General features: G+C 35.5%; 1 protein-coding gene across 6 annotated transcripts in view; it reads left to right on the top strand.

The window, feature by feature from the left end:
* Positions 1-13,072, top strand: part of sos2 (son of sevenless homolog 2 (Drosophila)) — a 102,228-nt gene that overhangs the window by 38,995 nt on the left and 50,161 nt on the right. For 5 of the 6 annotated variants that reach the window (XM_069916592.1, XM_069916591.1, XM_069916590.1 and 2 more), the window contains exons 3-5: positions 3,637-3,768; positions 6,431-6,595; positions 12,068-12,271. In XM_069916592.1, the coding sequence (XP_069772693.1) occupies positions 3,637-3,768; positions 6,431-6,595; positions 12,068-12,271 (501 nt within the window). The remainder of the gene's footprint in view (positions 1-3,636; positions 3,769-6,430; positions 6,596-12,067; positions 12,272-13,072) is intronic. The other variant, XM_069916593.1, reaches the window with a different exon arrangement.

Genomic DNA, 13,072 nt, shown 5'->3' with positions numbered 1-13,072 from the left:
GCCATCTTCCCCAAGTTGGAGAAATCCTCATTTGCTAGTAGGAGGTGGATGTCCTCTGGCATCTGCTCCAAAAAGATCTGTTTAAAGAGTATGCACCAGCATGTCAGTCATTAGGGCCGACGGAGCGCGGTTGCCTCGGACTTCCATATTCAGCAACTGCCTAGCCCGCTCACGAAGTGAGAGGCCGAAAGTGCCGACCAACAAGGCTTTGAGTGCCTCCTACCTGCTGGCCTCTGTGGGCTGCTGCAAAAAGTCCATTATTTGGCCTGCCGTCTCTTGGTTGAGGGCCGCTACCACATAGTAGTACGTGGTCTCAGCGGAGACAATGTTCCTGACCCAGAGATGGACCTCTATTGAAACCAGATGAGGGGCTGAGTGATCCAGAAAGTTGGCAGTTGAAGGTTTTTAAAAGTTGAGTTGCTTGCATTGTTTGTGTTGGGACCGTCGGGGTCACCAATGTGGCTATTGGCCACCGTGAATGGAAGTATCACTGAGTCAAGTAGAGTCGCAAGCTAACTGATTTACTGATTCAAATTCGTGCCCTTAAAAGGTCCATGCTGGTCCCAGCGGTCTCCGGACTCGTGCAGGGCAGAAGTGACGTCGACTTCCTGTCCGTTGTTTTGCCCCACTTTGAGATCTCCCGAGCTTGTTTCTGACTGAGGACTTGACTGCGACTGCTGGCGCTGGTTCGCCTGCTGTATGGGTGGTTATCCTTTTGTTCAAGAAATTCTGTTGCAGAGAGGAATACTTTGGATGTTCAAGATTTATTTTGCATAGAAATTCAAATCGGGGGGCGCAGTTAGCATAATGATTAGTGCAAAGCTGTTATCACGTCAATGACCCAGGTTGACACTGTCTGTAAGGAGTTTGTACGTTCTTCCCATATCTGTGGGTATTTCAGATTTATTGTCAGAGTACACATACGACATCACATAACCCCGAGATTCTTTTTACAGTTGGCGAGGCAGAATTACTACTTATTGGTAGTACAAAAAAGTACTTAACCTATATATGTAAACAAATAAATTTAAGCAAACTGTGCAATTATAGAGAGAAAAAAATGAAGTGCAAAAGTCAGTCTTTAAATGAGTCCCTGATTGGGTTTTTTGTTGAGGTGCCTGATGGTGGAGGGATAGCAGCTGTTCCTAAACCTGGTGGTGCAAGTCTTGTGGCACCTATTGATGGTATCAGCAAGAACAGTGTGTACTGGGTGGTGTGGATCCTTGCTGATTGCTGCAATGGCAGTATTCCCTGTAGATGTTTTTGATAGTGAAGAGAGTTTTGCCTGTGATGTCCAGGGTTGTGACCACTACCTTTTGCAGGTTTTACTCTCAGGGGATTAGTGTCCCCATACCAGACTGTGATGCAGCCAGTCAGCACACTTTCCACCACACGTCTGTAGAAATTTGCCACGGTTTCCAACATCATACCAAACTTTCACAAACTCCTGAGGAAGTAGAGGCACTGATGTGCTTTCTTCACAATACCATAAATGTATTGGGTCCGAGAAAGATCCTCCAAGATAGTGACTCCCAAGAACTTAAATTTGCTCAACCTTTCCACCCCTGAATCTCTGATTCCTCAGGGTACTCTGTTTCCTCCCACCATTAAAAAAACGTACATACAATGATTGTCGGTTATTTGGTGTATTTTGGGAGTGTGGGCTGGAAGGGCCTGTTACTTTACTGCATTTGTGCACATTAATTATGAATTGCCTAGTTTTCCTTGTGTGTGTTCCATTCATCTGATTTCATAATGTGATGCAGTTTGGAGGAATGCAGATCGGCATCTGAAGCATGCATTGGAAAGCAATTCGATTATTTTAATAATGCTTGGGCCTCTCCCTTGTTTTGGCAAGAGCAGGACCCATCTAGGTCCTCTTTATGTATCCATATTCTGCAATAGCTCTTTTGGTGGTTCTTTCCCAACTTCCCTCTCCATCTCCACCTGAAAGTCAATGCAGGTGATGGTGACATCCCCATATGACTGCCTCATCCTGTCACTTGTCCTGATCCTCAAGTTTTGAATTCCCTACTTCATTTGCTTGTGACCGACAATCAGAGCAGAGCACATGCAAGAAAAGACTTCACATCCCATAGTGTTCATCAGCTGATCTGCAGTGCTAAATGCTTTAGGTCTCAAAGGCTGTAAAATATCAAGATGAAATTTAATCCTAACAGTATGTGCTCATGCATTTTAGGTAATTAAATACCTGCCGGACGTATACAGTAAATGACAGGGTCGTTGGAAGTGTTGATATACAGTGGAACCTTAGGCTGCAAGTTCATAGCTCCCTGAACATAGCAGCACATGTGAAAAGAGTAGTAAAGAAGGTCTTTCATTTGCTTGCCTTCCTAGGCAGGAATATTGACTATGTTCCAACTATACAAGACATTGGTTAGGGCAAAGATGGGATATTTTGTGCAGTCTGGTCACCCCTCTACAGAGAGGATGTGGTAGTGCTGGAGATTCACCAAGGTGTTGCCTGAAATGGAGGGCTTTAGTTACAAGAAGAGATGGGTATAATCGTAACAAGTGCAACATGCATTTGGACAGTTGCATAGAGAGAAAAGGAATATGGTGATGTTACAAATGTAGGAGAATGGAATTAGAGTAGAATGGCATCTCAAGGCATGAATGAGTCATGGTTAAGGTAGACACTTACATAAATTATACGAGTACATTTCAGCTGACATAAATTTTCCTCCATCCACACAATTTAAAATTATTTAACTAATGATTTTCCATCACCATTAAAATAACCTTTTAAATATTGGTAGACAGAATTCTCATTAATGGTATGTGAATTTGTTAGCATTAATGAATGACACAGATTTAGATGAGAGGTTCATTTGTATAAAATGAAAGTAAATTTTGTTAATGGCTCAAGCAATAAGGAGACAATTGATATAAAGTTCAGTTTTGGGAGTTATTTTTTTCATTGTTGTGTAATTGAAAGTAATTTTCTTCCTGGAGTTGAATATAATCACTTCTGGGCTTTTTTGCATTATTCTGGATATTCATTTATGAATCACTTAGGAATATTCCGTTGTGAATCACTTGCACCCTGTTGCACATTGATGTTCTTACCTTTGCATTGGTCCTTCCTGGAATTGCATGATCTTCACAATGCAACATTCAACTTGAATAACAGTAAAATCCCCAGAATTCAAGCAACTGGTAGCCTCAAGCAAAAAAATCGTGGAAAATAAACAGGTTAAAAATATGGTTTAAAGTTGGTGCCCTCTAGCAGTTAGTTCACCCATCACACAATGTTATTTCAAGCAAATAGCAAGTATACTTATCCAGCATCTACCAATTTGCATAGGTGATGGATACAGGGGGCTTTACTATATGAATTGCTAAGCTTCATGGCTTCTACATTGGTACTGAAATCCAACCATTCATTGTGATAACATTTACATTGAAATATCTTTGCACTCATGAGCAAATGCTTTTGGCTATGAGCACGTGAATGGAGTGTTCCAGTTATTGACATTGGAAAATCTTGGGATTTATTGCAGTAAAAGATATGTTCAAATTTTTGATGGTGATCAATAAGTCATCTAATATTTAATGTGGTATGATTCAAGTATTATATCAAGATTCATTCATTTAATGTTATTTTTCCATTAGGAGCGTGTTCAGAAGACTTTCCCACATCCAATTGACAAATGGGCTATCGCTGATGCACAGTCTGCTATTGAGAAACGTAGACGGAGAAATCCTCTTCTGTTACCAGTGGACAAAATACATCCTTTATTAAAGGTACGTATTTCTTTTGATATGTTTATTTAATTAGAATGAAATGTACCAAAAAAAAATGAACTTCAGTATTTCAATGCTTATTTTGGTTGTCACATAACTGATCAACAATCTTTTCTGAGGCTATGAAGTATTTTGTAATGTCGATTTGGGGTCAGTTTAGTTCAACACTAATTTTACAGTCTGACACACTTTAGTTGCATAGATGATCAAATTATTACAAATGTATGGATTTGAATTGCAGTAATTTTCCTTGACATCTAAATTCCCTTGATGTTTGGTATTGACATGGTGGGCCAAAGCACCTGTTTCTGTGCTGTGGCTCTCTGACTGATTCTAGGCTACATCTACCAGGCGTTTTCCCCTGTAGGATGACTTAAAGCATTTTGTGCTCTTTACATTTGTGCACTGACAGAATTACTGCAGCAATATAAATAGAACAACAATTACAAAGTGATTATCTCATGATTTGACCTTGACTTTTAGTGGCATAATGCATTGCTAGAAAGCATAATATCAAGCCTTAAGGGCAATGTACAATTAGTAGAGCACCTCACCAGGAAAAGACTTTTTCTCCGATGGTAAAATTGTAGGGAGCTCTAATGGAGGAGAATCTGACGCCATGGATGGTGTTCTGGGGATATCATATTTATTCCTTTATATTTGTTTGATTGACACTTTCCATAGCCATGTGTAATGCCATTCATTTGGTTTATTGTTTGCCTATCTATACACATTCATTGCATTGCACCTTAACAAGGGAATGGGTTTTCTAAACATCTGTGGTCATCCTTTGGTAAAATATCATGTGCATTGAATTGTTTTTTTAAAATTTGATTTAATTATTTGCATCATTACAGAAAAAAAAACATTAATCAAATATCCATAACCAGTTATACAAAAACTTTTATATTTTTCTCCCCATCCCCTCCCCACCAAAAAGAAAGAAAAGGAAAGAAAAGAAATACCTCCATTTAATATACAATAACATTAGCATATACAATCATTAATTGTTATTAAAAATTACTATTTAAGAGGAGTGAATAAGATAGGTGGATGGAAAATTTTCCATAAAGTCCATATATGGTTTCCAAATACTATAAAAAATTTTCAACTCTATTTCTTAAACTAGAAGTAATTTTTTTCTAAAGGTGTACAATTTCACATCTCATTATACCATCTACTTCTCTATCATCTTTCCATGATATCGCTATATATTTATTTGCAGTTTCTACTGCAATACTTAAAAAAAATTTCTTAGTATTTATCCAATTTCAATTTTAAATCCTTTTCATAAATATCTCCAAGTAAAAATATTCTTGAATCCTTTGGTATCTTAATCTTCATAATTTGCCCTAATGATAAACTCAGTTCATTTCAAAACCTTTCCACTTTTTCACAAGACCACACTGAATGCAAAAAAAAAGTCCCTATTTCTTTCGTGCATTGAAAACACTTAGTTGAATAATTAGGATTAAGTCCATTTAACTTGTGTGGAGTATAATGCAATTGATGAAGAAATATTGAACCATTTGATATCTAACTGTGTTCGTAACACTTTAATAACATAATTTTTACCAAATCTCCTCGTGAATTTGTATATTTAAATCTTTCTCTCATCGGATTTTTGATTTATATAAATCTTTTTCTTTACAGTCTCTTGTAATTTTATATTAGTAATAAATTTCTTAACAACAAACAAATCTGTTATTATATCTTCAAATTGACTTTGTTTAGGGAGTCTCAAATCTGCTCCCAGTCTCTTTTTCAAATACATTTTTAATTGATAATAGGCAAAAATTGTACTATTATCCATATTGTATTTATCTTTTAATTGATCAAAAGATCCTAAGAAACAATCTTTTATTCTCTGTATACTTCACTGAATTGTTCATGAGGACTGTAAATACTAAAGTGAACTTACGGAAATGCTTACAGTTTGGCAGCATAGATTTGTAGCTTTAAAGATGTGTGGGTTTATAACTTTAAGGCCTCTTACTTCCATTGTCTCAACTGATAAAAGGGCATAGTGTTGAAAGAGTCAGTTCAAGATGCATATTTGGTGTATTAATTTCAATTAAGTTAATGCAACAAAATTTGAAGTTTATTTGCATTATTATGTTATGTGAAAACCAAGGAGTCCTAACAAAAATGAGCCACAAGTGAATATGGTTAAGGTGCAGTTGTTAAAACTGATGTGGCAAAATTTTGGATGCCATTGGAAACTTCATGTTTCTTTACATGACTTTAATTAGAGAGATGATGAGACAAGACCATAGGGACAGAGGCTAAGAAAGTCTATGATCAGTAGAATGAGGACTGACTGTTGGGGAGGGGGTGAACTTTAAAGAAACTGGCGATGAATCGGATCTTATCTGCTGACTAGATGCATTACAAATTTATAAGAGTGCTTGCCGTTTATAATCTCAAATCTGACCTTTTTTTTAAACTTTACTCTTTTGTTTTGGCCTACACTAATCTCATCACTTTTTTTCTGCTTTAACCTACCTTGACCACTTCTACTTATCCTGTTTTTCCATTCTGTACCTCTTAAAATGCTCTTTATTAGTTGGAGTGGACATTGACTCTTTCTGTCTTGGCAGATAGGAGTATTTCCTGCAGTTTTTGTTTTCATTCTTAAGTTTCTGTACTGTTTTGTTTGCAGGATGTGCTAGGTTATAAAGTGGATTATCAGATCTCCCTTTATATAGTGGCTGTGCTGGAGTACATTTCAGCTGATATTTTAAAACTTGCCGGAAACTATGTTGGGAATATTCGACATTATGAAATTTCACAGCAGGATATTAAAGTGTCAATGTGTGCAGATAAGGTGAGTGTTGATTCTCTATCTCAGCATTATTAAACTTAAATATTTAAATAATGTAACTTTTTATACCATCACTGTTTTAGTAGTGAAATATTTTTTTTTAAACTTTATTTATTTGTTCAAAATACAGATAGTAAATAACATATGCAACAATAAACCAAAAACAGGAACGTTATATTTTATAGAAAAAAAAGAAAAAATTAAAAAAGAAAGACCCCCCCCCCCTTCAGCCAGCTCTCCTAAGGAGAGTCATAAAGAAAGAAAAAAATAGTAAGGAAAAATTAAACAGACATATTAAAATCTAATCAACATAGATCAAAATGTAAATATTCTGAATATTACAACCACTTACTAATATCACACGAAACATATGTAATTTTTCCATTATTAAGCAGTATATTCCCATCTATTAATATCAATCATATTTGTATCTTTCCACATACTAACAATACTTTTTTTCTCTACAAATAATGCTAAATATACAAAAGCAAATTGAGATTTACCTAATCCCAAACCTTTCAGAGGTTACAAACTGCCCAATAAAGATATTATCAGATCTAAAAGTATTTTAGTCTTATTCAGATTTGAATTTATCCCAACCCTTTTTATCCATACCATCCTATAACATTTAATACATAAATGAAATATAACCCTTCTCTGGTACCTTCATAAGAAAAGTCTCAAATTTAGTCATTTCAGGCAAAATCATATCGCTACCAAACACACATTTTACCAAAGATCAAATTTAAAAATAAAGAAACAAAGAATTCTTATCAATACCATAGCTGTCCCTCACCGTTACACTTAATCGAACTGTATAAACCTCGAACATTAAAAGTACCAAACCTCAACTTTAACATATCTACTAATATTACTAAAGACCAATAATATCTTCATATAAAAACTCAAATCATCGTATATAGGCCCTCCAATAGGAGAAAAAAAAATCACAAAATAAAAGCCAGATAAAATGAAAATTAAAAAAAATAAGAAAAAAAAATTAACAAAACCCCCCCCCCGCCCCCAAAAAAAAACTACCAAAAGGTAGTAGTCCCTAAACAAAATTTGGGTGTGGATCACCCACCAGTGGCTGATGACTAATAGAACCTAGAATAAATCTCTTCCTCCCCAGCCGAACAAAAAATCTCAAAATATCATAATAACGTAAAAAGTAAAATATGAATAAGAAGATTCTGCTATTCATCCAAGAGGTTCCAAACTCAGGGATCCCATTTCAAAAGAAGTTGGACTCTTTCCATTCCTGTTTTTCCCATTTCTACCATTTCTTCCATTTCCAGAACAACCAGATTTTTCTTTAGGAGACAATGGTGGACTACATCTTTGTCCTCTTATATCTGGCAATGAATCAGCAAAAATCATTGCTTCTTGATCATCCTCAAAAAACCGAGATTGATAGTCTCCATGAAACACCTTCAACACTGCCAGATAGCGAAAAGTAGACTTATAACCTTTACGCCACAAAACTTCTTTAACTGGATTAAATCGACGTCAACGTTGAATAACCTCTTGACTCAAATCAGGATAGAAAAAAACTCTGCTATTCTGAATCAATAACTGAGTTTGTCGTTTTCTCGCATTTTGCACCGCCAGTTGAAGTATTACTTCTCTATTCAAATAATTCAAACATCGAATTATTACAGGTCTCAGTGGCTGACCAGGTAAAGATGATCTCCTTAAAGTTCTATGAGCTCTTTCCAATACCAAGCCTTCAGAAAAAAATTCTTGCCCTCGTACTTGTGGGATCCAATCTGTAAAGAAACAAAGAGGATCTTGTCCTTCCATACTTTCTGGCAAACCAACAATTTTCACATTATTCCTTCTACTTTGATTCTCCAAATAGTCTATTTTCCTCTCTAACTCCTTCTCACATTCTCGCAATTCTATAACGTTTTTCAACCTTCAACACTTCTGTATTAGAAGCCACTTGTTGTTGACATTCCAAAAAAGCAGACTGAAATTTTTAAAAATCTTCACAAGATGCTTCTACATGTACTTTAACTGTATTCAATTCTGAACTTATCCTTTGAGCCAACTCATTCATTATAGGCTGGATGACAGCATTTAACCGCTTATATTGTAATTCAGAAAAGCTCAGCCCTGCTTTCTCTAACATAGTGGCAAAACCAGGAAACTGGCATTTTAACAGTTTTACTGCGGGTCTGGACTCCTAGCGACGGCACCCCGACTTCCTGAGGGGGTCGACGCCGGATTCCCCCCACAGCTCGCAGTTTTTTCAAAAAATCACGGATGAATTAGAGATCTTCAGGTTGAAATGCTTCCTGAAGCATTTCACACAATGGCGTCGTCTTCCTGTGTGCTCCCTCCGTTAAAATTGTCAGGCTGCCAGAATCAGGATCCACTTCTTGGGAACACGCACCTTCCTCCAAAGAACGGGTAATTCCAGCGCTATCTTTCACTTGGTGAGTAGTAGACATGTTTTTTTCAGCTCCCACAGGCAGTCTTTGTAGTTTAGGCACTGAAGAAATTAAACCTGAAGCTGTAGCAAGTTGTTTAGGCCCCAAATCTTCAGTACTTTGAAAATGTAACTTCTTCTGCACTTGAGGTTTAATCTTTTTACCATTAATGGCCATAATAGTTCCTTAATACTTTAAACTAAAATTTAAGAAGTTTAAACTTGAAAACAAATGCAGATTCCCACTAGAGTAAATATACTAGACAAGTCCAAACTCCCCTCAGACTTCTGCCGTGATCTTTCTGCACTCACCATTGAACTTGCATAATGGGGAAGTATAACATTCCATAATTTCTCTGGCTCTGGAAAAGACTGCAATATCACTTCAAAAACCTCCAATTAGTTCATTCAGATGGGAATTGCAGTTACAATACTTTTTCACTTTTTCTCCTGCTCCTGCTTCCTCAGAATTCATCTGTTTATTCCTGCATCTTTCTCAGCAGTAATTGCATTGACTGGAATTTTGCTGTCACCAGCAAGCCTGATCAACATGCCAAGTACAAATTTGCCTTTTGCAGATCATAACAGGTTCCCAAGCTGGGCTGATCCCTATGTCAAGGACCTACATGATAGCTGAAAATGCTTCATGGTTTAACCAACTGTCACATCCATCAATGAATGTTTCCAAATATCAAATACATTAAGTAATATTCCAAAAAGTCCGGCCAGAGAGGTCGAGATTACACGTCTAGACTCTACGCCATCTTGCCACGCGCCCAGTAGTGAAATATGGTAACCCTTTTACAGTAATTTAAAGATCCTGAATCCTATTTGCATTTTATATAATTCTTGTTACTTATTTAGATCTGTGCTTCATTGTACTTGTACTGCATAAGTTGAATGGTAAGGTTTATTTCTATTCTTGTTAATGGAGCAATTAAGTTCTTATTTTTCATTATATTTACAATTGCTCTTTTTCTCGTATCATCATTTCACATTTGAATCTGTCATTGCTGGACTTTAATAGCCTCTGATTTATCTATTGATTAAATAATATGTGTATTGTTGATTCTGCTGGTGTTCAATTATCCAAGCACGTAAGTGTATGCATTCTCCTTGTCACTTTTGGGTGTAGTGACTGGTTGTAGATCCCTATTTTAGCCCACTACTGCAGTTGTAGGGGACCTGATCTACTGAGGGGACTTTTCACAGGCATTTTCTTTTCAAACTTGGGAGTAAATGGCATTTTTTTGTAAAATATTTTGTTACACTATACCCTGTTTTATGAGTGATGGATTATGTGATGAAAATTCTGTTTGAGGAGCCCAAAAATAGACAAGTGGTGAAGAAAACATAATTAAAAGTAGTCTTTGACCATTTAATTTGTAACATTTTGTAATTAATATAGTTTCAAAAAAAGTTTTTCAACCACATTTGGACAAAGGAAGCATTCTTTTCAGATGATTTATTGACAAACTTAATTCTTTGTCATTCATTTTGTAAAGTATTGCAGTAATTAAATATTTTTAATACATGGGATTATAACTATTGAAGGCAGGTTACTTTCTTTGAAGAAAATAATGTTTGAAAATGTCAGTGAACTATGGTAGTTTAGTTATATCTGGTCACAAGTTCTTGAGCTTTTACCAAAGCGCCAGATTTTGTGGTAAAATTTCAAATGTGATTAGAACATGGATATCCTGAATCTACCAGCTGCTCTTTGCCACACCTTTTCAGACAATGTTCTGAATTCAGACTCCTTAAATCACAAATCCCTGGGTAATAACCTGCACAAGAACTGTCTTAATTCTGTTGAATGGAAAGGAACTATTGCAAGAAAGCAAGATAACTAATAAGTAATTTGCATCCATTTTTAATTCATTGAATTTGGACAATATTAATTATTTAAAGGTATTCTTAATTTTTTTACAATTTTTAAAAACATTTTTGACATTGGCATTTCTAGTTTTGGAATATTACTTAATGATTTTGATATTTGGAAACATTCATTGATGGATGTGACAGTTGGTTAAACCATGAAGCATTTTCAGCTATCATGTAGGTCCTTGACATAGGGATCAGCCCAGCTTGGGAACCTGTTATGAATCTGCAAAAGGCAAATTTGTACTTGGCATGTTGATCAGGCTTGCTGGTGACAGCAAAATTCCAGTCAATGCAATTACTTCTGAGAAAGATGCAGGAATAAACAGATGAATTCTGAGGAAGCAGGAGCAGGAGAAAAAGTGAAAAAGTATTGTAACCGCAATTCCCATCTGAATGAACTAATTGGAGGTTTTTGAAGTGATATTGCAGTCTTTTCCAGAGCCAGAGAAATTATGGAATGTTATACTTCCCCATTATGCAAGTTCAATGGTGAGTGCAGAAAGATCACGGCAGAAGTCTGAGGGGAGTTTGGACTTGTCTAGTATATTTACTCTAGTGGGAATCTGCATTTAATGTCAGGCAGGTTCAATATGCTACATTTTTCATGAATATTCTGCATTCATTTGATCTTCTCTCTATCAGAGGTTTATTCATTTAGCAGCATCCACCTTCCTACAACAAATCCCCCCCTTTGCACTTGTATACACCCAATTCTTTTTTTCATTTACTAACTTGTTATAAATGTCATCAGTATTTTGACTTTCTTCAGAAGCCTGTGGATTTTTATATTACATTTCCACAATATTTGGGTGCAATGCATTACAGATCAGTTTTCATTGTTGCCTTACTATAAGATTAATGAATCCAGGAAGACTCCATGCATTCTTGATGATTGTTGAATGTGTTTCCACACAACTATTAAGATTTCTCACATAATATTTGTAGGTTTATGTCTATGAGAATCACCGTTATATTTGCTACCATCTTATCTTTTGTGTAGCTTTTAAATATACTCTTGTAACTTGAACTTTAGTGAAACTTCCGATGTAGTGATAGTTTAAATTTAAATCTTTGGGTAGAATTTTAACCTTTTTTTAAAAAAAGGTCATACAATTTTTTTCTTGCAGTAAATGTATTGGACTCAATTTTATTTTAAGGTGCTTATGGACATGTTTGACCAGGATGATATTGGTCTCTCGTCATTGGGAGATGATGGATCAAACGTGACTGATGAACAGAATTACTACGACTTGGTTAAAGCTGAAATTGCAGAAGAACGACAGTATCTACGTGAATTGAACCTAATTATAAAAGTCTTTAGAAAGGCTTTTGCATCGAATAGCAAGCTGTTTACTGCTCGTGTAAGTTGTTAAGTACAGATAACAATATAAAAAATCATTAGTATTGAAATAATTGGTCAGCTTTGCATTAAACAGTATATTTTAAGGTTTTGTTGTGAACTAGAATTGTTGAATTATTTAATTTTTTAAATCTTTATTTTCATGTAAAATAGTTCTGTTCACATCATTCATTCTTCATTAATTTGTACCTAAAATCAGTACCAATTTAATATTGTATTTCTGATCACTGAGATACAAGGATAAATTTACTGCACTACTTTCATAATTTGTCCTAATTAAACCCAACACAATGCTGTCAAAAGATTTGCATCTGTTAAGGAAAAAGTGTCGAGCGTTATTGTTAATTGATGTGGAACAGTAGGAAATTTAAGAAAAAAAGGTTATCCATCCCACTCACTGAAAGAATCATCTACTAAGTTGCTTATACTCTTTGAAAATAAAAAAAAGTTGAAAATATATTTGCCTGTTTCCTTTAAAGTATTCGGTTTTACTGCTGTTATTTGCATATTCCATATCCTTTAAAAAAAATTGTGAATTTGATACTGTAACTGATGCCAGAGATCACTTACCTGAGTTGCACCACTGAATTTTGGTTCTCTCCATTAGGTTTCCACAAAGTTTGCCCTGTTTCTCCTCTTAAAGCCTGTTATCCTTTCTATTATAATTTATCTTAACTGGGCTTTGTATCGCTTAAAATTATTTATCTTCCTTTTTATGCTTCAATTTGAAAATGTCTCTGTACCATCTTTTGATTTGTATATCTATTTCTGTGCTTTGCTCTACTCTTATTTTACTGGTTAA

The sequence above is a fragment of the Narcine bancroftii genome, chromosome 2 (assembly GCF_036971445.1).
Source record: "Narcine bancroftii isolate sNarBan1 chromosome 2, sNarBan1.hap1, whole genome shotgun sequence".
Classification (NCBI taxonomy): Eukaryota; Metazoa; Chordata; class Chondrichthyes; order Torpediniformes; family Narcinidae; genus Narcine; species Narcine bancroftii.
The sequence above is the reverse complement of the archived record's forward strand: the minus strand, read 5'-3'. Positions and strand labels throughout refer to the sequence as shown.